The following is a 25,946-nucleotide window of genomic DNA, read 5'->3' as shown; positions in this document are numbered from 1 at the left end:
CCTCGATGCGTAAAGAGCTAGACGAAAACCACTTCTGAATGCGCGTGATCTTTGATCCCTAAGACATAACTGTCTTAACCCCATAAACTCTGGTGCATTTTTGGGCTACCGCCCACAAATTTTCACACTCAGATTTAAAAGCTTACCATTCGCACATACTCTGGACTTATTGCAAGAAATTGGTCTAATATTTCAGAGAACCACCCAAATAAAAAAAAGATTCCAGTTATTCATAAATATTATTGTATGTGTTTATAATCTTATGATAAACAGAATATTTTTTTGGAAAAAAAAAAGAAAAAAATATTTGTTGTCCAAAATTTGTTAACATGTAAATCGGGCTCTGTTCACTCAATCTCACTTTGAAAAGTCTCATTTTATTCCACTAGGTGGCAAAAAGCGTTTTCTCTATTGCATTCCATCACAATATACAGATCTAAAATGTAGGTGGCATATATATAATGCATTTTATCCCTCAAATATGTGCTTGGCCATAGACATTCAGTCTAATTTTCAGTTCAAGCATCACCCTTGTTGTTTTATTGAATATCTTAGCCTCTGAGTGGATTAGAAGCTCATTCTAGATGTCATTTGAAAGCTAAGATCCTCCCCTTTGTGGTGAAATAAAACGTTCTTTTAAAAATCTTTTAATCTGTGGTGTTAGGGCAACACAATTTAATGTAATTTCACATTTCTTAGAGAGAGTGCTTTCATTTGCTGTAATATTTTAGCATTAACTTTTTTTAGTGATATAGCCCACCCCTCCATCCAAGAACCATCCAAGCTGTTATCAGCATCAGGTCCACAAACCAGTGTCGGTATGGGCCAGGGGTGTCAGTGCCAATGGCATGGGTAACTTGCGCATCTGTAAGGGCACCATTAATGCAGACAGATATGTAAAAATTTTGGAGCAGCATATACTGCCACCCAGCACTGTCTTTTCCAGGGACTGGAATTTTCAGCAGAACAACTTTAAACCACATATTGGCTGAATAAGCAGAGAGTGCGGGTGCTAGATTGGCCTGCCTGCAGTCCTGACCATCTCCAATAGAGAATGTGTGGTGCATTATGAAGCGCATAATACAGCAAAGAAGACCCTGTACAATTGTGCAGCTGAAGACCTGCATAATGGATGAATGTGGGAAAATTCCACTTTTTGAACTTAAACTTGTGTCTTCAGTGCCCAGTTTTTATTAGAAGAAATGGTGATGTTTCACAGTGGTAAACACTCAACTTTTTGCAGTGTGTTGCAATCATCTAATTTGAAATTACTGTACATAAAAAAATAAATATTAAATTCAATAGGTAAAACATCATTTCATGTTTTAGTTGTAGTGCTTTCAATATAGAAAGTGTGAAATATAATTTACAAATCACTCCTTTTTTTGTTTTTATTATCATTTTTCATACTGTCCCAACTTTTTCAGAATTGGGGTTGTATAAAAACACTCTCTATAATTCTAAATAGTAAAAAAAAATGATCTCTCTCTTGCTGTTTCATGTACTGTTGCATTCATAAATATGCTGACTGTAGTGTTAATGAAATGATTACCATTGATAATGCCAATTGTATTGTTTTGTCACAGGGAAAAGATGCATCAGTTCTGTTGTTCTTCCATAACTCTGGATCAGGTGTTTTAGATGGTTCTTACCTCGCAGCGGTTGGCAACATAATTGTAGTGACAGCCAGTTTCAGAGTGGCCGCTTTCGGATTCCTCAGTGCAGGTACACACACATGCACACTTGTATGCATACATGATCTTATTCAGATTTGCATTCTTGATCAAATTCCTTGAAACAGTTCTCATCAACAAATAGTACTAAAGTTTTAATCTCGGTCATAATGCTGGCTACATTGCCTGTGTGATATGAAACATCTATTTTGCTGCAAAGCTTTTGTAGTGCAACATACAGCTTTTCTTCCTACTACAAATGTAAAACTGTCTTTTATTTACAATAACCTCTTGTGGAAAGTTGTTTTAAAGTCAGTGTTTTGCATCATCTTACATTTTATGTTGCTAAAAAGGATCACTGTTGTATATAGCAGTAGACATGTGGTGAATGACAGAGTCTTCATCATTATGAACTCTGAATACATTCAGTACCTCAAGAATTTTCATAGTATGAATGGTTTTGCCTTCATCTTTTCTTTTTTTTTTTTTGAGAAAAAATGTCTGAAGGAAAAATAGCGGTGTTAAATTGTCTAGGAAGCTGCATTAGGTTAGAACAAAATGACGTACTGGAAAAATTTGATAATTGTTCCCATATACTGGAATTCCAAAAGATGGAATGGAATATGTTTACATAAGGTTCAATGTTCCATTCTAAATTGCTGTGGTTGTAAAAATAATTAGGTTATTTTCCCCTTTGCCACCACTTGCTGAATACGTTTGAAGAAGTGCTTTTGAGCCTATCTGTTTTTCTAAGTGATCTGTTAAAATCCCTCAGATCCCAAGATGAGCTTTTCACTGTCCAGTCAAAAACAGCACAGAGTTAATGCCTGATTGGCTTCCTGTAACTGCTCCTGTAAATGGCATTTACCTTTTTTTCTTTTTACATTTTAAAATTCTCATAGTTTTTGGACTTTCACATGCTGGTTGGTGTTACAAAGTATAGAACTGAAACATTAGGTGATTGGTCTGTTATGTCAGATCAATTGAATGCCATTTTTAGCCATGTTTCTTCACTACAAATTATCTAGTTCCTAATCTATTTTAAAGGGATAGCTCAACTTAAACATGTATTATTATTATATATTATAAATATCTGTCATTATTTTTCATAACTCATATAATTCCAAACCCCTGTGACTTTCTTTTGTCCATGGCTCAAAGAAGGCCTCAGCTGCTCTCTTACATACAGTGAAAGTGAATGAGGACAAGGGGCCATCAAAAAACACAGTAACATTTTATGTAAAAGTAGTTCTTATGACTTATCCACAATATTCAAAGTTTTCTGTTGCCATATAGAGCTTTGTGTGAGGAATAGACCGAAATTGAATTCATTATTTACTGAAAATTTTGCCTTAAAAATAAACAACTATTTCTGTGTTCCATGAAAGAAAGAAAGTCATCAGTTTTGAAAGACATGAGAGTGAGTAAATAATTTTTGGGCGAATAATTCCTTTAACAAATGTGAAAAGTAAATTAGTCACGGTCTGTCTTCACCGGACGCAAGCATCATGTCAAAAGCAAAACAATTATCCAGTTGTGGTGCGGTGCATCGCATCAATAAAAGCGCCGGTGTAGACAGGGTGTTACATGGCCCTCTCTGTTGACTCTTTACAGGTTCCACTGCTCTGCCTGGGAATTATGGGCTGCAGGATCAGGCAGCCGTACTGGGTTGGGTTCAGAAGAACATTGCTCTGTTTGGAGGAGATCCCACTAAAGTCACCTTGGGGGCAGAGAGAAACGGAGCCGACATTGCAAGCCTTCATCTCACCTCACCATCAGCTTCATCACTCTTTCGAAGAGCTTTACTAATGGTAAGAACAGAAAGCTTTTCTAAATAGAAAAATCAGTTCTTCACATCACTATTATATTGTTTAATATAACTGGTTTGTGAGGTCACTTTTACGGTTAGATCATACTAATCCTCCATCTGTAACTCCAACAATAATGAAACATGGTTACACTGATATTTTGAAACTCTCTCATACTAAAAGCTTGGAATTGGAATAATCTGGAGGAACTATTTTAAAGGGATAGTTCACCCTGAAATTAAAATGATGTCCTCATTTATTTTACCCTCTTGTCTTTTGAAAGCCAGATGACTTTATTCTTTTGTAAAACATCAACATCAATTATATATATATATATATATATATATATATATATATATATTACACTTTGTGCCCAATTATTAGGCAAGTGAGTATTCTGATCTTATCATTATTTCCATGCACATTTTACAACTCCAAACCATGTGAACTTGAATGCTTATTGGATTTAATCATTTTCAGGTTGTATGTATTTGTGTAATGAGGGAGGGTGTGGTGAAAGTGACTAACATCTTATAACAAGGTGTGCATAATTATAAGGCAGCTTCATTACCTCAGGTAAAATGGGCCAAAAAAGAGATTTAACTGACACTGAAAAGTCAAATATTGTAAAATGCCTTTCAGAATGATGCAACACTCTTGAAATAGCTAAACTACTGAGGCGTGACCACCGGACAATCAAACGTTTGTTGCGAATAGTGCGAAAACAACGCATGGAGAAGAAAAGGCGCAAATGAACTGCAAAAGACTTGAGAAGAATTAAACGTTCACGCATCCTCCAATGCAACCATATTCCAGAACTGCAACCTACCTGTACTGTCCAGAAGTACAAGGTGCCAAGTACTCAGAGACATGACCAAAGTCAAGAAGGCTGAATATATTTGTTGAAGCTTCAAGATTGGGCAAAGATATACATGAACACTGATTTTTCAAAGGTATTTTGGACAAATGAAATGAGAGTGACTCTTGATGGACCAGATGGATGGGCCTTTGGCTGGATCACTAATGGTGACAGGGCACCACTTCGAGTCAGGTGCCAGCAAGGTGGAGGAGGGGTACTGGTATGGGCTGCTATCATTAAGGATGAGGTAGGTGGACCTTTTCGAGTTGAAGATGGACTGAAACTCAACTCTCAAACCTACTGCCAGTTTCTGGAAAGTACTTTCTTCAAGCAGTGGTACAGGTTCAAATCCTTTGAACAGCATTTGGTTAGGCTGTGGTTGCTGCTTCAGTGAAAGTTGATCGTGAACCGATCAAGAAACTGACAGACTTCATGGATTGAAGGCTCATGGCAGTTATTGAAAAGAAGGGTGGCTATATTGGTCACTGAATATTTTTGAAAGGCCAGTAATTATTTAATTGTCATTTTGTGTTACTTATTTGTTGCACCTACTCTAAAAATTGAGAATAAACAATTGAGATGGGAGAAATTATTTTTGTAATTTAGTTGCCTAATAATTGTGCACACTAATAGTTGCCTAACAATTGTGCACACTTATATATTCCCCTAAGAAAGACAAAACTCACTTTTTCTTTTGTTAAACATTCAAGTTTGAGGTTCAATAACATTTTGGATTGAATGAGAGCATTGTGTTTGTTCAACAATAAAATGAATGCTGAGGAATACAATTTGCCTAATAACTGGTGTGTGTGTGTGTGTGTGAGCATTTATCACTTTGTGGGGACCAAATGTCCCCATAAGGATAGTAAAACCCGAAATGTTTGACCTTGTGGGGACATTTTGTCGGTCCCCATGAGGAAAACAGCTTATAAATCATACTAAATTATGATTTTTGAAAAGGTAAAAAAAGTTTTCTGTGAGGTTTAGGTTTAGAGGTTGGGTTAGGTTTAGGGGATAGAATATAAAGTTTGTACAGTATAAAAACCATTATGTCTATGGAAAGTCCCCATAAAACATGAAACGTGTGTGTGTGTGTGTGTGTGTGTGTGGCAGAATGTCCAAGCTGCCCTTTTCCATCCAATGCAAGTCTATGGTGACCACGACTGTTAAGCAAAATTTTCTGTAAATCATTATTTTAGTATTTAATCTCCATCAGTGAACCTGCATTGATTTGTCAATGCACCTCCTCATAGCTGTCTTCCTCAGTGACCAAACTGTCAAGCCGATGGTCAGGCAGCATATAGACAGACCTCCACCTCTTTTTCTTGAAGCTAAATTTTTTTCTCTCTGGTTTCTCCTGCTCTCCTATCAAGGACATGTAGGAGGAGACACTATTCTGAACCCCGTAGCTGAGCGCTGTATCTTGGTTAGCAGAGGAAGGGCTTGTACTCTGGTACATTAGCTCTGAGCTAAAAAGGATAAAGATTTCAAACAAAACAGAAACTCAGTGTTTACAGTTTTCGGGCAAATCAACCTATGAATTGCTTACTTATAGTTGTTTCTGCAAATTAAGCTGGGATAGAAGGAAGTATTTTAGAGAAAATGGTGCAGAGCTTTAAAGGATATTCCCTTATTCATTTATTATGTTTTTTTATGCTATGGCTACTGTAATCAAATTTTATATTTGATCTTACCTGTTCACTGCTTTCCAGTCAAAGGAGCGTTTTCGCCCATCAGATGCAGTTGGAGAGAGCTGATTAAGAGTTGTTTCACAAACAGTCAAACACGGGCCAGTTAGAACACAACACAACCCATCTGCTATGTCTGTAAGAGAGCGGCAGACAAAATAATCAGCATTACACAGATAAAGTGGCCAAATATTTTACACTAAAACAGCACAAATGATTATTGGTTGTTGTGGTGGTGTATTGTATGGTTTACCAGAGTAGTGGTTGACCAGGTCTTCCAGGCATTGGAAAGTGAGGCGTGGAGAGATGAAATACCAATTGTTTGGCATCCGAACTATTCGATAATGCTTAATGGATCTGTGGCGCACAGACAAGGTGTACATACCTACAAAGATAGAAGCAAAATAATTTAACTTGGTAGATGTGATTGTAACTTCAGCTATTAAAGGAGTATTCTGGGTTCAATACAAGTTAAGCTTAGTTGACAAAATAAATGTCAAAGTTTATTACCACAAACATTTATTTTGACTCATCCCTCCTTTTCTTTAAAAAAGGCAAAAATGTATGTTACAGTGAGGCACTTAAAATGGAAGTGAAAGGGTGCCTATTTTTGGAGGGTTTACAGTAGAAGTGGGGAAAAATATAGTTATGTTAGAGTATCGTAATATTTTTCAGAGTAAAATTTTATCTATATTTGCACGACAAATATCTATATTATTATTTAAATTTTCTACATTAATATTGTGGTGCTGGGAAAAATTTTGTCTTTGCCAAATCAATCTAGTAACTCAACAACAGTCCCTTAGAAGGTGCAGTTATCATGCTTTACACATAATCACCCTCCCTTACTAAAATGTATTAAGATTTTACAGTAGTAACATTAACTGAGGTATATTGACAAAAATGTTAGTGTCATATAAAATAGGTTAACATTTTAGGGGAAATCTATGATACTTTTGTGTATTGAAACCATTGTAATAGTGTTTTTAAAGTGTTCAGGCTACTATTGTATTCCTAAATACAATCATATATTTTTAGAAAGACAAGATACATTGACCTAACCACAGAAATAGGGAGCCATTATGGTCTTATTTGCTCATGGCTTTGCATTGTACACTGATATTAGGAAATAAACTGGCCTTGTTTTGTAAACTGGCACTTTTATTTTAATTTAACAATGCATTTGGTGATTTGGTAACAGGTCTCTTAAGTCCAAAGAAGATGAATGAGAAACACTGAGTGAAATTTCGCAATATATCAGAGTTTTGAATCACTCTACTCCCAAAGTAAAGAATCGTAATAATATCCTGTCATGACATATCTATATAATATCGTATCGCCAGTTACTTTGTCATTCCAACCACTAGTTTACAGGCAGAAATGTGAACTTTCTATTTTTATAATAAACTTACAACAAGCACTTTATTTCGTCTGTAAAAATAATCATTTTTATTATCATTTTAGTGTTTACAGCATTACGTCATTATGGCAACCAAGTTGTAAAATTGTATACAACTTCACACTAAAATCATGTTAACATGTATATTGTTTATGTCTTGTGGCTATACTTTTGAAACAGTGACTATTTCAAAGATTACGGATTGCCTCATTCACTTCCATTGTATGTCCTTCACTGTACGCCAGAGATGCCTGCACCCACTAAGTGTGGTTTGACAATCACGTCTGTAGCAGCTGGCAATAGGCTGGTTTTGGAATCACATTAAGGTGGTACTTCAAGCTTGAATAGCTCCAATGGTAGGAAAATCCCTTATTACAGAATTAACAAACTGGAAAGATATAAGGTATGTGTGCAATTTTATTTAAAGCATTATTTTGGAACTAACAAATGTTAATAAATTAACATGTTAAATTGACAACTTTACATGCATATGAATGACCATACTAACAATCTGTAACCTATAATAGGTATTATCATTATGTTTGGCACTACATTGGACAAAAAAGAAAGGAAAATGTCAGAGTGGAGGTGATATGAGTACAATGTTTGTTTTAAATAAGTATACAGACCTTTTGTGCTCTCTCTGATCATGAATGACCCAACTCTGTTTCCTGGGAGACGAAGCAGCTCTTCAGCCTTTGGTCTGGCCACATTTTCAAACAGCCAGCTGAGACAGTCGAGAAGGTTGCCATTAGCACTTAGCAAACACAACCGTTGAACAGCTAGCCATCATTGATGCTAGCTGACTAGTTACTAGTTTAGTTAGTAATTTCAAACTTACCCATGGTAGACCTTTGCTGCATGACAGTGTGGTATATAGTTCACTTCTTTAGTTTGGACTGAGTAGACCTTCCACCAGTACCCTTCCCTGATAGAGAGGGAAACTTTTTTTTAATGGACTTTTACTTACCACTATATCCAACAAAAAAACATTATTTCAGTATTAACAAGAGATTGGAAAGAGAATAGAAAAGGAGCTAGTGAAGTGGCGTGCCATTTTATAGAAGACTTGTGTAACAATGTAGGTGGCCGGATGCTTCTTTTTGGTTGTTTTTGGTTTTCAGATGTCTATTCAGTGAAAAGTTGTTTTTGGTCTGTGTAACGTGTTCTGCAATGGCTGCAGGGGTGGTTTGGTTTTGTGGTCAGTTGCTCACTGTGTAAAATATAGTAAGACTGCACTTCAAAACCTATAAGTTAACTCAAATGGTTCAGATAATTGGTTGCATTGCCCTAGTTTTCGTGTGTCTGTGTTGAGTGAGCAATGAGAGACTTGGAGGACAACAGGGTGGAATAATCATGTCTTGTAAAGTATGACTGAGACTAAGATTTTCTAGTACAACATGCAGGCTAATGCTCTTTTAGAAAGATGAGATTTGAATGCTTACTCAGACACTACTTTCAGCCACTCTCCCTTATGAAATATGGGCTCACAGATATCAGGAGGAGGGTAATTATCCAACACTACTGCTGTGTCATTGTCATGCACTGCAAAACAGAGAATATCACGTCATTATCTTGACAAAAATTCTATTAATATATTTTATGTATTGTACTTTGTGTTCTTTGCTATCCAGGAGTCTTGAGGTTGTAAGTGTAGGTGATACCACTTTTTTCTTTTCGATGCAATACAAGTACTTTCAAGACCAAGATTGCTGATATATATGCTATACTATAGTATAGTAAAATACTACAATATTATACCTATATACTTTCTATTGAATGGAATTTTATTAAATTTGTTTATTCTGATTTCGGAGGATAAAATTAGTAATTATAACCATTAACATTGTTTTGAAGACCACAAATGATCGGACTTCTGTTTTTGTTTATTATTTAGAAAACAACAATTACAGAACATGGTCAAATTTGTTGATTCGTCGTTATTTAGTGTGAACATACTCCAGATTTTTTTCCTTGTCTTTATTTATTATTCCTTCCTCAATTGATTAGCTTATTAATGGATCTCTTTTTGTTCTCAAATGTTTTTATGTTAGGAAGTTATTATATAGTCACTATTTAGTATGAAAGTTACAATGCCAGAAAGCAGCTAATGGCTCCTGCCAAGCTTTAAGCTAACTTGATCTTTTAAGTCAAGATTGAGTTCCAAACAGGAAAATGAACTTCCCTTTCAATCATTTCTAGGTTATAACACTTCTGTTTCTGCAACTTTTAATTGCTTTTGTGCGAATAGAGCAACAGTTCAATTTTAGACATCCCTGGAGGCTTTTAAAAATAGTGTTTCAAGGATGGACCAAAGCTAACACTGCAAATATTTATTGCAGAGTAGCGAACTCGTATCTATAGGAAATCCTACAGTACAGTTTGAGCCTCTTCACACACCACAACATCTGTAAAAGATATAAACGGTTGTGGCATTGTCTACAGTGATGGCACATAGAGAAAACATCACTTGACAATAGACATGCGTATGTTTAGTCACTTATAAACACTGGTCAGTTTTTGTACCTCTTGGTAGAAGGTCTTCATTATTTTGAGTTTGTCTGAAATCCTCTGGGGTTCTTTGGCTTGTCAGAGCACCTCCCATTGCCAATCTTCATATATGTACAGTGCTATTCCTGTGGGTTTTCCTCATCCAGCTATGCAGATGAATATGGCTGCTTGTTGCTCTCCTCTGTCTGTGTTCATAGTGTGTTCATTAGTCTCTACTGTTATTTATTGTGTGACTTCCCACTGATAAGTGTTTACAAAGGGCCAAGTCTGCATAAATGGGGAAGCTGTAAATCTCCTCACACTTTCCACTTCATCTAGAAGCAAAAATAGGAAGTGCAGAAAAGAAAAAATGTTATCGCATGCAAATACAATGCACTATAAATACAAACAGTGCACTTCTTCTGGTAAATGGGTGTATGAATAGCATATGCAAAGAAACCCACTCACTGTTTCATGATTTTCTCTTTTCAATACATACTACATTATTCTGAAGATCGCTGCATGACTACCTTGGCCCCAAGAAGTATTTAGGCATTTCTGGACCCTTAAGCCACACTTGCTGTAAAATGTCTGAATTCCATTATATTAAATAACAAAACAAAAGCAAGTGGCATTCACAAACAAATTATACTAATGCTTTCCTTAGAACTAACTTCTCTTTACTGAGACAACTTTTGTGATTTGAAAAAGAGCCTTAAATTCTCTCTTCAGATCAGAAGTCTATTCTCAAACAATAAAAACAAAAATATACCTATTTTGAAATGGCTGGTCCAGCTGAAAATACATTATTATGACTAATGACTAAAGTCCAGGTACCTTTTAAGCACATGCAATGCTTAACATTACTCTTGTGTACGCTTAGGGTGGATCAATTTTCTCGCCAGCTGTTGTGATGAGTACATCTAAAGCCCAGGCTCAAGCTGCATCTCTAGCCAGAGAACTTGACTGCTCTCCCTCTGACATTGCAAAGCTACTGACCTGTCTGCAGAGCAAATCAGCTCAGAGCATTAATGCTGCCCAGACAAAGGTATGACGAATCTCCTATAATGGAAATACTTTATGAAAATCAGTCATACTTTTAATTAAATTGTGGTTTAATATTCTGTCTCTATGCATGTGTGTGCATGTGAGTGCAGTTGTTAGCTGTTAGTGGTCCCCTAAAGGCCTGGTTACCAGTGGTTGATGGAACAGTACTTCAAGAAAAGCCTGTTGTGTCCCTTCAGTCTGGACGCTTCCACAGAACAGATTTACTTCTGGGGTCATCAGCTGAAGATGGCCTCATAAGCAGAGCCAAACACATCAAGGTCAGGACATTTACAAAACACACAAGAATAAGAAAGGGGAGGATGACCAAGAGAAAAAAAAACACCTTAAGGATAGTGATTGGATAAAGCTGGGGAAAACAAAGAAATGTGTGAAGGGTGGGTGCGATTTAAAATAAAATAAAAAACATTTAATAGGGCAGACCAGGGCTAGTCACCACACTTTGTACTCAACTGAATATTTCTCATGGTAGGTTTAGTTTTTTAAGTCTTGGATAACTTAATTTCCACAGTTTTTCCCCAGGAAAAAAAAAAGATACAGTTTAATGAACACTGACCCAATATTGTTGTCACCAGTTATGGAGTAAATTGTCACAAAACATGTTACAACTTGCCCCAATCTGACATTTATGAAAAACACCCCTATTGTGAGAACACATCATTTCATTCAAGATTTACCTTTATTATATTAGTTGATCTACAACTATTACCATGCAGTCAGGTGGCTTTAAGAGATTGAGAATCCTGTGTAATATTCTTACTGACACTTTTCTGTTTCTTTTCTATTTATTTCTACTTGAAAAGAATTTTGAGCAGCTTCAGGGAAGGGCTGACAGTAAGACGGCTTTCTACGAGGCCTTGTCGAACTCTCTGGGTGGAGATGATGCTAATGCATTTGTTAAGGACGCAGCAACCTGGTTCTACTCTTTGCAACACTCCCCCTCACCCTCAGGATACAATGTTTTCTCTCGAGCTCTGGAAAATGCTACAAGGTAAGTGAAAGTCAAATGCCAGTGTACATATATCAGTAACATGTACTGTATAAGGCTTTGTCATTATGATAATGTTGCATACAAAAAGATGTGCTTCCATGGTTCTAGTTGCCTTCCAAATCTGTACTGTAGGGTAAACTCAGTGGTTAGAAAGTTGCTTAAATATTTTATTAGTGCAGTAAGATTTACTGTATTTCAATGCTTGCCAAATGCTCAGTGCTTAAAAGACATCTTTACATTTTTAGGTAAACATTTATAAGCTCCCTGACACAGCCAGTTTATAAGAAAACAGTAACCCTTAACTCTTATTATCCTGACATCTTTTGTTTATGCTAGATGTTGATGTCATCATATATTCATTCAGCTTATTGTTTGTCATTGTAAAGGTTATAATGTTAGTCAAAACTATTTTGTTAGATGCCAAAATTAACAATCCAAATATGTTTTTCTCTCTTGCTGTGTTCACAGCTGACCTCCTGTAAGTGAATGATTATGCTTGTCCAGAAACCTCAAAAGAGCGTTAAGTAGTTTGGAATGCTTAAACAGCCTATAAAAATAATTTGGTGCCTTAGGGTAGTACTCGCTACTTGAACCACAACTTTCTAAACAGCCTGTCTTAGAGTTGCCACCATAGCATTTGCTTAGGGTGGGGAGACTGTAGTGTTTGTGGCAAAGAGGAAGGAAATAGCATAACTGGGCCTGACTGAAATAAACCCAAGAGGTAATAAGTGTTAGAAGAAACTACTGCTTTACTGTTCTGATAACCGTTTTTATGTCTCTAAAATAACAGCTTAAATTAGAGACTGGGTTAGGGTCACTGATATAGGAACATATCTTGACCAGCCACTGAGCATGTGTACACCTTAGTGTATATAAAAACTGTGCCATCACAGGTAAATAATTCAATTTGTAATACATTTTTAATGAAAGCTTAAGTCTGCTTTTTATGAAAAAAATTTATTTGAATCTATTTGAGCTCTTTTTCTTTTAGCTAGTCCCAGTTCTGAATGATATTTTAAGATGGATGCAAACACAACTTTCTTTTCAGAATAGCTGAAGAGGTGAGATTTTATTCAAGTGTGCCTGGAAAATGAACAGCATGTAAAATCTTGTGTGTCGCGTAATGAGTACATGAAACAAACAACTCTTTCTTTCCCCTTTCATTTATTGCTGTTTGTGATGTCCAGATACCTCTAAAAAAAAATAACTTACTGTTATACTGCTGTTTTCTTTTTCTTTTGTAGATATATATATGAAATATAGAGATAAATGATGCATCAAATTCAAATTCCTCTATGATGTAGATAGTGTGATTTTTGAAGTCAAAATGTCACTGATGCGACATGCTCCACAGAATTTAAAAATTCATGATCAATAATCACATAATCTTTAAAAGGAAAATCAAATTCCACACTTTGTTTTTGGAATTTTGTGTCTTGAAGGGCACTGCTTGGATCTTTTTACTGAATTATATTCCAAAGTTTGTCGGTGGCTCTAAATGTAGTTCAGAATAAGAGTGAGTTGTGCTGACCATATAATCACTAGTGTCAGATATAGTACAGTCCAGACCTGACTGACACATGTGACACACCCCTCTGAACTGCTACTACATACAGTACACAGCAGTATAGCAGCCCAAACAGTTATGGGACACAAGGAAAACTCAATCTATTTGTTCAAAATATGAATATAGGTGACTGTGTATGGAATATGTAATTTAAGATTTTCTCTCATATTCTTGTACTGAATCTGTCTGATAGATCAGAGCTCAGCTGCTGTTTATTCTCTTATATAAGGCAACATAGAAACTCTTGGCTGCTGTTACTCCAAATTAAGTCACTCTATGAAAATACTCAACATTCCCACTTAGAAATCTAACTAAAACATTTAAATGAACTCAAGGTGCCCCCATTCCATTTGGTTTGGTATACTCTTATGGGAATCATTTCTATTGATATTTAATATCAGAATCCTAAGAAAAGAATGTTATTTGCCATGCATGCATCCATCCATAACAAAGCCCTTTATTTCTGCAGAGACCTTTTCATCATCTGTCCAGCTGTGAACATGGCTGAATTCTGGGCAACTAATACCCAGTCCAATGTTTACCTGTACAACCTTCCTGAGGACACCGCTCACAACAGGTGCCCTTCAGTTTATTATTTTATTATAATTTATTTATAACACACCAGTGCTGGACTATAACCATTCATAAGTACACTTATTAGATCCAATGATGTACACTAAATGTTTTTCCTTTCAGAGCTGTTGCCTAGCAATTAGTACATGTGCTCCAACAATATTGAGCTATAGTGCTCATGCGAGTTTGTGTATTTAAAAATGGCAATAGGCCAGAAAAAAAATAGTTTGCTGCCTCGGGCCTAATCATTTCCACAGGCAACGTGTCATTATGAGCATATTTGTGTTATTTAGAAATTACAAAATTGAAATGTTCTGTAAGCTTATGTAAATTGTTTACGTATACATTAACAAAGAGTTTGAGAGTTTCTTAATGGCTGTTTTCCAGGTGTTTTTGAAACAGTGAGTGAATGTTTAAACTGGTTTATTTGCTAGAAATGTCTCTAAACAGCAACAGAAGACTTATTTCTAAACAACATATTCATTGGCTTTCAAACATAGTTTGAAAAATTGTACAAGGACTAGCTTGAACTATGACTTGTTCCAACCTTTCACGAAATTGTTGTAGTGCTTTTTGTTATGATGAATGGAGCAGCAGACCGTCACAATCCTCGCCTGCAACACTGTATAAAACTTCTGTTGCTCTACCCTCTTTCTCTCATTCTGTCTATCCCTTCCTCTCAGTGTTGATCTGTCAACTCCTATGGATGTGCTATACCTCTTTGGAGTTCCTCTTGCCCCAGAAATGCATGACCTCTTCAGCTCCAATGAAAGGACACTGACCCTGCAGATCATGAACTACATGGCAAACTTCATAAAGTCTGGGTATTTATCAAGAACTGGTTGCATGTTTTGTACAACAATTATGATTTATACATTCTCTTCTCAAATATTCTCTTTTTCATTAGAGCCGTAGCACAGTGGGTAGTGCTCATGACATATAAGAGCCATTACACCCTCACACCAACTGACCTATATCTGACAAATAAAGACTAAAAAGCCCTAAAAATAAAATAAAAACAATTCTCGCCACAGATATTAACAAATATTCTCTTCCTGTCTTGACAGAAACCCCAACCTGCCTCTTGCTGTGTCTAGGACATCCTTCAGTAAGTTTTTGCCCCCTTGGCCTCAGTTCATGCCACACTCAGGGGGGCGGGGCTATAAGGAGCTGTCCCTTATGCTCAGTAACCTCAAGAATCTTCAGAGCCCTCAATGTTCATTTTGGTCTCAGTACGTGCCTGCTCTGATCACTTCCACCGGTTAGTACTACTCAATGCTTCCAGACAATTTCCTGATGATCTTTGCCATTTATAGATTGGGACATACCGAATATAAATACCAAAGAGATGTAACTTAACTAAATGTATACCTAATCACAGTTTGTTTTTTGGCCAATAACCACTGTATATGCTTAAACATGTACTAAATAGTCATACAGTTGTGTACCTGTTATTACATAGTAATACTTAAGTAGTACATAAGAAGTAAGTAAATCTGCAAACCTGAATTTTTGTCAATCTGACTTTATAGCCACACTGTCTTGTGGGACATCAGTGGGAGATGCTGGAGGTATTCAAACTCCAACCAAAGGGCCGATATCGCTCGCAAAAACCAGCTTCTTTCTGACTCCAAGCAATCCTAAATCTGAGAAAGATGCTTACAGTTAAGAGTCACAAAGATTTACAGATTTCCTTCTAATTTCTGTTCCAGAGCCAAACTCAGCAGTCTGACATGTAATTTCTGTAGTTCTGTCTCATGTAAATGTATTGTGATTTATGAATCAATGAATAATCAGAAGGATTTAAGCAATAAACTGCATTTAAAACACTTCTTGTTTATTTTTCACTTTGTTATTCGCTATTTCCCTCATGGTAAGAAACTTGGCACAATATCTTTAGGGCATTGAAAATTATTCATTAATAATTAAGCTAGTGTTTGAAGGTTAAAATGATGACATCAGAAAGCCTGTGGAATAAAGTCAGACCCAAGTACCCTGAGTAATCCTGATCATGTAGCATTTTGCAAGTTTCCAGATGTGTGCCACTTACTGAGGGCTATTCTGAAATGCTAATTATCACTTTATTCCTGGAGATTATAAGAGTCCTTTCCTCTTTGTCTAGACATTTTTTTATTCACATCCACAACAAAGTTGCACATTCAGGAATAAGGGCTAAAATACCCATGTTTTTTCAACTGAAAGGTATTTTACTTTGTGGCATAGGAGATTAGTTTAGATTCTTGTTTTAGTGTAGGTTCTTCTGTTTAGTGTATCAGTGGCAAGCTGCCCTGCTGTCTGTTTCAGTTGAAACCAAACGTCAGTCAGTTTCAATGATCATTTCATACAAACCTTCCAAAATGATGGATATTTGCACTACTGAAACATTTTAAATTTGACCATATAGGTGATCTTAAAAATCTGTAATGCAGTTTCCCCAAAATAAATCAATATTTAATCTCAAACTGAATTAAAACACTAAAACACACCAAATTATTTGTGAATATATTTCATTTGGCTAATTCTTTATATTTTATGAGTGAAATAGAATGTAAAAGTGGGAAACGGCAACATATTTTTGTTTACACATGCCAGTTCTGCCAAAGGAAACGTCTTACTGGACACAAAGTTCTCTGCTTTCATGGCACTCCTTAGTATGGTTTCTGTTTTCATGGACACAGTCAGGCACTTAAAACAGTATGCATAATGTAAGAAATATTTGCATTTAAATAATGCATTTCTGGTCTTAATACACACTTATATATTAAAGTGAAAGCACTTTTGTATTGCTTTATTTTCTCAAGGAGTGCATACAATTTGAAAATGAATGGCTTGGGTGGGTCAGACTACATCACTTGACAGGTCCTACAATCATACCTGTCAACCCTCCCGTTTTTCTCGGGAGTCTCCCATAATATGTAGGCCTATGGCCCAAACCTCGTTATATGAATAATCACATCAATATTATTCCTTGGTTGTCCAGTTGCCAGATCTTGTATGAAACGCATCCTACTCAAACAATCGACACAATTGAAATCATACAAATTTCAACCCATCTGTGACCTCAACCTGGCAACCTACAACCCATTTGCGCTGTTGATATTTGCGCAGGTAGTGGTGCTCTGGCAAAAAACAAAATACATGTAAATTTATTTAACTTAATATCTCGAAGCCATATCGAAAATGCCCACACCTTTTGCAATGTGTGTCGCACTGATTTTAATATCGGACACGGTGGGTAAAATTACGCAGTGACGTGCGGTGATGTCTTAAAGAGGCTAGGCACTGAGTTATGAAAGCCAGATTACCTGATTTATTGTTTAAGCTAATAATACGTAATAACAGTGAACGTTACGCACAAGCGCAGCATATCAAGAAATGTACAAATCAGGATGTATATAGTGTACTCTCTCTCTCTCTCTCTCTCACGCACACACACACACACACAAGCGCGTAAACAGTGAACGTTACGCACAAGCGCGACATATCAAGAAATGTACAAATCAGGATGTATATAGTGTACTCTCTCTCTCTCTCTCACACACACACACACACACAAAGCGCGTAAACAGTGAACGTTACGCACAAGCGCGACATATCAAGAAATGTACAAATCAGGATGTATATAGTGTACTCTCTCTCTCTCTCTCTCACACTCACACACACACACAAAGCGCGTAATAACAGTGAACGTTACGCACAAGCGCAGCATATCAAGAAATGTACAAATCAGGATGTATATAGTGTACTCTCTCTCTCTCTCTCTCACGCACACACACACACACACAAGCGCGTAAACAGTGAACGTTACGCACAAGCGCGACATATCAAGAAATGTACAAATCAGGATGTATATAGTGTACTCTCTCTCTCTCTCTCTCACACACACACACACACACAAAGCGCGTAAACAGTGAACGTTACGCACAAGCGCGGTATATCAAGAAATGTACAAATCAGGATGTATATAGTGTACTCTCTCTCTCTCACGCACACACACACACACACACACACAAGCGCACAGCCATATAGCCAATCTTTTCTTACATACCAATCAGTTTGAAATGATCGGATAATTTTTGGGCCCTTTTGCTGTACTAGTCCATCTAAGGCTGGCGTAGACCTCCCTCTTGCAATTAACTCATATTTGGAATTAAAATCGAGCTTGGAAAAATTTCTTAATTCCGTGATTACGGCCGGTGCTGTCATTTTGATTTTGAATTTGGCGGGGATTAGGCATGTACGCTAGCTGTGGTGTAATGACGTTAGCTACGCAAATGTCCAGGAATATCTTGATTTTAATTGGTCCATGTCTGATACATAACGGAGATGATTACGGGCATAACATATTTACGTCAAAAGGCACAGCAGATTTGTGCTTTTTGCCGTACGTGTTAAAGAATACAGGATCGAAGTGCGCATGCGCAACATGGGTTTTCCGCTTGTCGTCTGCAATGAATGGACCGTAAAAGCACTGCTTATTCTACCATTTGTTTTTAGTTGATTATGCGTAACTGCTACATTTGTCATCATAACGTCTAAACAATTGGAATAACACACATATTGCATATATAAATCACAAGAATAAAAAGTAAAAATATAAACACAAGTTTATTATTTAATAAACATTTTATTTTTGAATTTTGGCAGGGTAGGCAGTGCCTAGTTTGCCTACCCAGACCGCACGTCAGTGAAATTACGTTACTCAGCACATTAAATCACAACGGTACAATTTGTATGTAGCCTACATAGCCTGCCTCTGCCATCCAGACCCCCATTTTGGTACCCAAATGTTGTATGCCTACAATAATTATATAATTGCCAAGACATAGGGATTAAGGAGATGAAAGGATTTCGTCGTAAGTGTCAGTTGATGAATACTGTATGTAATAATTTCAAAATTATGGTTTGTGTAGGAAAACTATTAAGCAGTTGGTCAAGTCAATTTCTTGGCAGTGCAGATGTTTTATTTATATTGTACTTTTTCCACTTGAAGAGTGAACAGGAATGAATTGAAGGAAAACTTCCAGCAGCAAGAAAAAAAAAAAAGAAAGAATCTGACACGCTGACGTAAGGCAAGACACGAGTAGCACAGACAGACATCTGCGAGTGTGTCATTGAACGCACTGACTGTGAGGGAAACAAAGTGCGCTGTGGATTGCTACTGTAACAAACAACATTTCTTGTATCAATGTATTTATCTCAGGAATATAGTGATGTGGACACTACTGTCGTGGATTTTTGTGACAGCCAGTTTGCATCAGGTGAGCGGTCTTATATTGTTATGAATTAATCACTTAGTTACTAATTGAGACCCGATTGAGGGCGATTTTTCACAGTAAAAGGAAATAAGAATATTTATAGAAATATAAAGTGTTTTATGTTGCTGCTTAAAAAAGTAAGCTATGAAGCTGTGCATCACTGCAAGATACACCAGGAGGTCGCTGATTCTTGGAAATCGTATTTATGTCTGTATAAAATGTCTATCACCCATAGTTTTTCTACGCAAACATGCCCTAGGCTAGACGGATGTCTTTGACCGCTGCTTTTTGTTTTCAGCGTCTCATGCTCTTTTTTGTATTCTTTTTATTCAGAAAAACTTCAACTTTTTTTTAATCACTACTTAGTAGGTCATCGTGGTGGCGAGGTTACTCACCTCAATCCGGGTGGCGGAGGACAAGTCTCTGTTGCCTCCTGAGACAGTTAATCCGCGCATTCTGTGGAGACTCCCAGCATGTGGTGGCTCATGCTACACTCTGCGATTCACGCATAATTTTCCACGCACCCCATTGAGAGGGAGAAGCACTAATCGCGACCACAAGGAGATTACCCCATGTGACTCTACCCTCCCTAGCAACTGGGCCAATTCAGTTGCTTAGGAGACCTGGCTGGAGTCACTCAACATGCCCTAGATTCGAACTCAGTACTCCAGGGGTGGTAGTCAGCGTCAATACTCGCTGAGCTAACCAGGTCCTCAAAAACGTAAACTTTTATAAATACGAGACAGCTGCGTTGTTAGTTGCGTCTATTTTTTCAATGCAAGAACTCATTTGGTCTGAACGCCCCCTCAAACTGCATGCTGTGCTAAATTCATTAAGCCAATCAAATGCTCACCTGAAGGGGTTGGTAAATAATGAAATTTGCTTAATTTAATAAATTTCAACTTAATATATGACAGTTTAATAATTTTAGACTGGTTGTGGATGTGTATATTTGGGTTGTACTTGCTTGTTTTAATAATTGTGGGGTTACCTCCCCCATCCTCCCTGGAATCTACACCCCCAGTCCCAGGATACATCAGGTGTGTGATAGTTGCTTGCAAATGTATCATACAGTAAAATAATTAGTATGAAGTATTGCTTATTAATAAATGGGTAGGTAAATAATTTCTAATAGAATATATATTGGCTATTAATCTATCTTTTTTTAATCTTTTTTTACACATGATTATTTGTGACATTTTTATTAATTATGATAACATAGACAGTGTTTGCTTTTTAAAGCAAAATACCATGCGTGAAACATATTGCATGGGTATCTATTAGTATATCTGTCCAAATGAATCAATTTATTGTACTGGGATCAAGTAATACTTTGGATTTATTTTTTGTATTTTGTATTTATTTTTTTGCTTTGGATAAAATGCCTAAATGGAAATGTATTCCAGTGTCATATTTAAAACTGATCCAAAGCTTCCTTTCCAATGAAGTTCTTGGGAAACTATTTAAAAAACAATAATAATAATAATTAAAGGACCCATATTTACTATAGATTCAAAGCAAAGGCTGTGCTGCCCCATATTGGCTGAAGTTGGCATGTCTTCTTTATGTTCCTTCCTCTCCTCTCCCGCACAGGCCAGTTCCCAGAACTCCACAGACTCTCCTCTTATGACCACAGATTTGGACCCTTATAACCGGAATCGATACTGCAAATGGCCCTGTAAGTGCCCCAAGAGTGCCCCTGTGTGTCCACCCGGGGTCAGCCTGCTAACAGATGGGTGTGACTGCTGCAAGGCCTGTGCCAAACAGGTGGGGGAGACCTGTAATGAGAGAGACACCTGTGACTATCATAAAGGACTTTACTGTGACTACAGCGCTGACAAGCCAAGATATGAAAAAGGAGTGTGTGCATGTAAGTGACCCCATGTATTCTTTTACTTGTTCAGTTTCATGTAATATGAGTATGATGCAGCATCTACCTACATACTGAAACCTACAGTAAAATAGTGTATACATACAGTATCATCAAAACATACATTTTTACAGGTTAGAATTTTAACATGCAAAACATCAGGTGGCTTGAAACATCACCAAGGAGGGAATATATAAAAAATGTTTTTTTTGAGCTGTGTTGTGCAGACTTATTCTTTTGAAGATGTTTACCCCCTTTTTTTTGCCCGAGCACCTACACTGAGCACTTTCGCCATTGGATGTATGTGCTATTGTTTTGATATTTAGTATTTTTAGATCTCTTTTTTGCTTTAATAACAGCATGCACTTGAGCTGGCATGGACTCACAAGTTTGTTCCAAATCAGATGGTCCATGTTATCCCAGCATGATTTCAGAATGTTACAAAGAGCATCTTATATGTTTCAATGGAAGCAAGGATATCTGACCTATTGTACATTGGCGTAAACTTGGTCAGTGTCACAGATTTGCTTATTTAATGACCTTTGAGATAGTACAGAGTCTGAAATATTTTACTTATTAAGTATTTTTAAATGTTCTGTTTATTTTCAAATTTAAATTAGATTTTTAATTTCAGATTTTCAATGTGATCTCTAGCTTTTAGACCCACTTTAAACATTAATACTGAAGTTCAGTGTAGCATGAATTACACTGTGATCATACTGTGCTTGGAATCAGTATATTTGTGAATAATGTCAGATTGTGCTAATCTGTGTAGCTATGACATAAGGCTTGATTCCATAGAAAAGATTAAAGATGATCCACTTTTAATGTATCATTTTGTCTACAAGCATGGTCTGTATAACCAATCACTCATTGCTATATAAAGAGAGGACAAGTGCTCTCTGTTTGGTGTTTCAGATGTTATGGGAACAGGCTGTGAATATAACGGTGTAATCTACCGTAATGGCCAGAGCTTCCAACCCAATTGTAAGTACCGCTGTCTCTGTGTGAATGGGGCGATTGGGTGTGTGCCCCTTTGTACTGAGTCTCAGCCACCCCGTGTGTGGTGTCAAAGACCCAAGAGAGTGAAGATTCCAGGTCAGTGCTGCAATAAATGGATCTGCGAAGAGTCCCGTAAACCACGCAAGACTAACCCAAGACACGCCCCTGAAGAGGGTGAGTAGTGCATTAGTGTTACGTCTATCAAAAGTACACATTTTTCTGTTGCACTTGCATTGATTTGAGTTGGTCATTATATTGCGATTGCCACCACCACTCTTGCCTTTTTAGTTTTATCAATATATGTTTGTATATATGAGTATGAATGAACCACTTTTTTGTCTGTTTCAGTGTCTCTCACCACCAATAATATTTGGCAAAAAAATTGCATTACCCAGACCACCCCATGGAGCCCGTGTTCAAAAACTTGTGGACGGGGCATTTCCATGCGCATTTCTAATGACAACGCTGAGTGTGTGATGGAAAAAGACAGTCGACTATGTAATCTCCGACCCTGTGAGGTAGACATCACCAAGCACTTTAGAGTAAGAAAGCTATTAATTCACTCTTTCATTTCATCTTCACACATCATTGTTTCTGGGAGCGCTCATAACTTTCTCAACTAAGATTAATTCATTCATTTACTCACACATCAATATATAATTTATTTTCTTGCTCATTGATTGATTGATTGAAAATATTAGAAGTTTAAAGTTCAGTCTTTAATTAATTGTCATAACTGTGGCTCAGCCAGGTAAAAAATGCCTGAACATCTATCGTGAACCAGATTTTCAGAACTTCACCATCTCAGGCTGCATCAGTAAGAAGCCGTATTGGCCCAAGTACTGTGGAGTCTGTACTGACGAGCGCTGCTGCATCCCCTACAAGTCAAAGACCATTGAGGTGGAGTTTCAGTGTCCTAATGGATCTGTCTTTACCTGGAAATACATGTGGATCAACGCCTGCTTCTGCAACCTCTCTTGCAGGAATCCAAACGATATCTTTGCAGATCTGGAGCAATACTATGATTTCAATGAGGTTATTAACTAATACATTAACAAAGAGCCAGATGCAATGTTAAAAGGTGAGATGGAGTCTATCAAAAGGGCCTCCATGTTCATACTGTGACAGTAAATGTGATTCTTTGCTTCACTAAATTCATAAGCTGAATGGTACAGAAAATAATCTTTCATGATATATGAAAGAACATCAACGCAGTCACACATATTGAAATGGCTTGTAAGAGGAATGTTTGTCCAAACAGGGACATTATGGTGCAAGATGATTTCTTATTGATGTACAAAGGTGTTATATTTAAGAAAAGTCCTGCGACTTTCATAATGTTGTATAGCCATTTTGCTACAAGTCTATGCAAGGACTCTTTAATGATTTTATAATCTTCAAATACATTTTACAGAAACATTTGTCACAAATATTTTATTCTAATGGTATTTATGACTCACGTCATGTACATTTGTATAAAAATATCTTAGAGAAAAGACATAGATCTTTTTGTTACTCAGCTACTTACCAAATGTTTTATGAAGTCTAAGTTGTTGGTATTCATACTTAATTATGGAAATATTGTAAGAAAAATATTGAAAAAATATTTGTTGTATTTATTTCCTGTTGTTTCTTGGGATAGATCTACATAATTTCTGTGAAAGTGAGAATTCATGACACTTCTGTACAGATTTGATGTTCCTTTCTCAAGGATAAGCTTTCGGTTTGCTTTGGAAGTATAACATAGTTTATCATAATATGCTTACCATAATGTATGTATTTTAACTATATTATGTTGTATTTTAGTATTATGGAGAACAGCACCACCCTCACGTCATGGGAGATTTTCCACTATTCAGATAAGAAATAATGATATATCAAAATATATTAATTTATGGATTATAGGGAGATAAACATCACGCAACAATGAGACAGACAGTTTAGTCATGGTTTTATTTTCTTAATACATTTGTTAGATACACAGTCATCACCAACTTTCAAAGACATTTATTGTAGTCTTGCTTAGGTCAGTAGTAACGGATTGCCTAAAATGTTTAGCACATACTCCCTGTTTATTCTGAATAGACAAATCTAAGCAATACTGTCAGAAGTATAGTTGGCATAACATGTATTAAAAAAAGAGTCAATTGTTTATCGAGTGATTGTTAACGTTCCATTGATACTTGTTGTCCAATTTCCTCCCAACACTGTACAAATCCAACCAGTTTTTGGACAAATGCCCATTAGGCTACTAAATTATATGTTCAGGGTACTGGAAGGTCAGTACAAAGGAAATGCTTTTTGCGGTTTTGTTCATTTATTAAAAAATGTTGCCAACTGTTATTACATTTTAACACAAGCAATTTGAACATACCCTGCAGATATTCACCATTGTCATTGACTTCCCATTTGTGGTGGACATATGTTATCCTGATCGTTTATTAGTTATAATGGCCTGCATAAATTCTAACCAAACAGAGGACTTAACCTATAAAGGCTGGTGGAAGATTAGTCGAAAAACCTCATTACAGATTTGTAATGATGAGGATGGTTATACCAATTAGGAAATTAATTTTACAACCGAATCCATCCATCCATCCATCGTCAACCGCTTATCCTGTGTACAGGGTCGCGGGGGGCTGGAGCCTATCCCAGCTAACATTGGGCGAAAGGCGGGGGACACCCTGGACAGGTCGCCAGTCCATCGCAGTTTACAACCTAATGAAATTACAAAATTATAAAATTAATCTGGTACAATATAATGTTGCTAAATACCTGAATACTACTATTTTTTGCATTTTGGAAATATAATTATAAATGATAAATATATAATTATAAGAGAATAATCTGTCTAGCCTATCTATAGATATCTGCATCTTCGTTCATTGATCTACTGTTATGCTCCATGTTGCACACTAGATGGCACAACAGTGTTGAAGTTCAACATACATACAATACAGTTTGTCTTCACATGCGAACTAAAAGGTAATATAAACTTGTTGCGAATGTAAATATACTAATTTAACGGAATATTCCAGGTTCAATACAAGTTAAGATCAGCTGATAGCATTTATGACATAATGATGATTACTTCTACTTGTTTAATAATATTTGTATTATTTCTACTTGTCCCTCCTTTCCTATAAAAACGCAAAATGGGTAGTAACACATAGAAGTGAATGGGGCCAATCTGTAAATGTAAAAATGCTCACACTTTCATAGAAGACGTAAACAATATGCTTGTAAACATGATTTTAGTGTGATACAATCTCTTTCTAACCTCATGTCCAATTTTACAACTTTGTTGCCCAGACAATGTAATGCTATAAACCTTAAATCTCTAAAATATCCGTAAAAATTGTGATTTAAGCAACTTTTCAGCTCAATAATATTGATGTAAATGAATGTTAGTTCTTTAAACCATCCCAAAAAATTGGCCACATTCCCTTCCGTTGTGCCTGACCGTAATCTCTATTTTTGTTTGTTAGTTGTTTTGTGCTAATCAACATTAAGACAAATAAAAATAAAAAATGTTGATTAAGCTGAACGCTAATGCTATATTTTTTCTTTTGCTATTTTCTATTTTAACAACTGTAACTGTAAAAATGTCAGTTGAAATTTAATTTCCAAACCATTTTCTATTATCTCTGCGCCTTGTCAATGTAACTCTTAAAATAGTATTTTATTGGCGTTAATTCATCAA

The 25,946-nt window shown here is 36.4% G+C and overlaps 3 protein-coding genes across 4 annotated transcripts in view; 2 read left to right on the top strand and 1 right to left on the bottom strand.

The window, feature by feature from the left end:
• tg (thyroglobulin) overlaps window positions 1-15,903 on the top strand; it is a 46,198-nt gene extending 30,295 nt beyond the window's left edge. Inside the window, exons 40-48 of the mRNA XM_052147180.1 lie at window positions 1,587-1,725; window positions 3,288-3,484; window positions 10,801-10,965; window positions 11,075-11,242; window positions 11,786-11,973; window positions 14,010-14,117; window positions 14,797-14,937; window positions 15,181-15,374; window positions 15,646-15,903. Of these exons, the coding sequence (XP_052003140.1) occupies window positions 1,587-1,725; window positions 3,288-3,484; window positions 10,801-10,965; window positions 11,075-11,242; window positions 11,786-11,973; window positions 14,010-14,117; window positions 14,797-14,937; window positions 15,181-15,374; window positions 15,646-15,782 (1,437 nt within the window). The 3' untranslated portion in view covers window positions 15,783-15,903. The remainder of the gene's footprint in view (window positions 1-1,586; window positions 1,726-3,287; window positions 3,485-10,800; window positions 10,966-11,074; window positions 11,243-11,785; window positions 11,974-14,009; window positions 14,118-14,796; window positions 14,938-15,180; window positions 15,375-15,645) is intronic.
• LOC127658086 (src-like-adapter) lies at window positions 3,727-10,501 on the bottom strand. Its single transcript, XM_052147184.1, has 7 exons — window positions 9,954-10,501; window positions 8,873-8,972; window positions 8,269-8,355; window positions 8,057-8,154; window positions 6,282-6,413; window positions 6,035-6,164; window positions 3,727-5,809 (listed from the first exon to the last, which is right to left on the bottom strand). Exons 1-7 carry the CDS (start codon window positions 10,030-10,032, stop codon window positions 5,575-5,577), a joined length of 861 nt encoding a protein of 286 aa, XP_052003144.1. The 5' UTR covers window positions 10,033-10,501; the 3' UTR covers window positions 3,727-5,574.
• Window positions 15,904-19,232: 3,329 nt separating the features above from the next.
• On the top strand, window positions 19,233-25,213 carry LOC127658085 (CCN family member 4-like). Of its 2 annotated transcripts, none has more exons than XM_052147183.1 (5): window positions 19,233-19,374; window positions 20,965-21,241; window positions 22,160-22,417; window positions 22,592-22,785; window positions 23,028-25,213. In XM_052147183.1, the coding sequence occupies exons 1-5, from the start codon at window positions 19,327-19,329 to the stop codon at window positions 23,319-23,321; spliced, it is 1,071 nt and encodes a 356-aa protein (XP_052003143.1). In that variant the 5' UTR covers window positions 19,233-19,326; the 3' UTR covers window positions 23,322-25,213. The 2 variants fall into 2 exon arrangements, with proteins under 2 accessions (XP_052003143.1, XP_052003141.1); XM_052147181.1 differs by having other exon boundaries at window positions 22,991-25,213.
• The last annotated feature ends 733 nt before the right edge of the window (window positions 25,214-25,946 follow it).

This window comes from Xyrauchen texanus, chromosome 17 (assembly GCF_025860055.1).
Source record: "Xyrauchen texanus isolate HMW12.3.18 chromosome 17, RBS_HiC_50CHRs, whole genome shotgun sequence".
In the NCBI taxonomy this organism is placed as follows: Eukaryota; Metazoa; Chordata; class Actinopteri; order Cypriniformes; family Catostomidae; genus Xyrauchen; species Xyrauchen texanus.
The sequence above is the reverse complement of the archived record's forward strand: the minus strand, read 5'-3'. Positions and strand labels throughout refer to the sequence as shown.

Excerpts from the sequence above, each read along its gene's own strand:
- LOC127658086 (XM_052147184.1), bottom strand. The coding sequence starts at position 10,032 with ATGGGAGGTGCTCTGACAAGCCAAAGAACCCCAGAGGATTTCAGACAA. Across the intron at positions 8,356-8,872 it reads TGGCTGAAAGTAGTGTCTGA|GGAAGGGTACTGGTGGAAGG; the intron begins GTAAGCATTCAA and ends CCTCTCTATCAG. Across the intron at positions 6,165-6,281 it reads CCTGGTCAACCACTACTCTG|ACATAGCAGATGGGTTGTGT; the intron begins GTAAACCATACA and ends GCTCTCTTACAG.
- LOC127658085 (XM_052147181.1), top strand. The coding sequence starts at position 19,327 with ATGTGGACACTACTGTCGTGGATTTTTGTGACAGCCAGTTTGCATCAG. Across the intron at positions 21,242-22,159 it reads TGAAAAAGGAGTGTGTGCAT|ATGTTATGGGAACAGGCTGT; the intron begins GTAAGTGACCCC and ends TTGGTGTTTCAG. Across the intron at positions 22,786-22,990 it reads ACATCACCAAGCACTTTAGA|CCAGGTAAAAAATGCCTGAA; the intron begins GTAAGAAAGCTA and ends ACTGTGGCTCAG.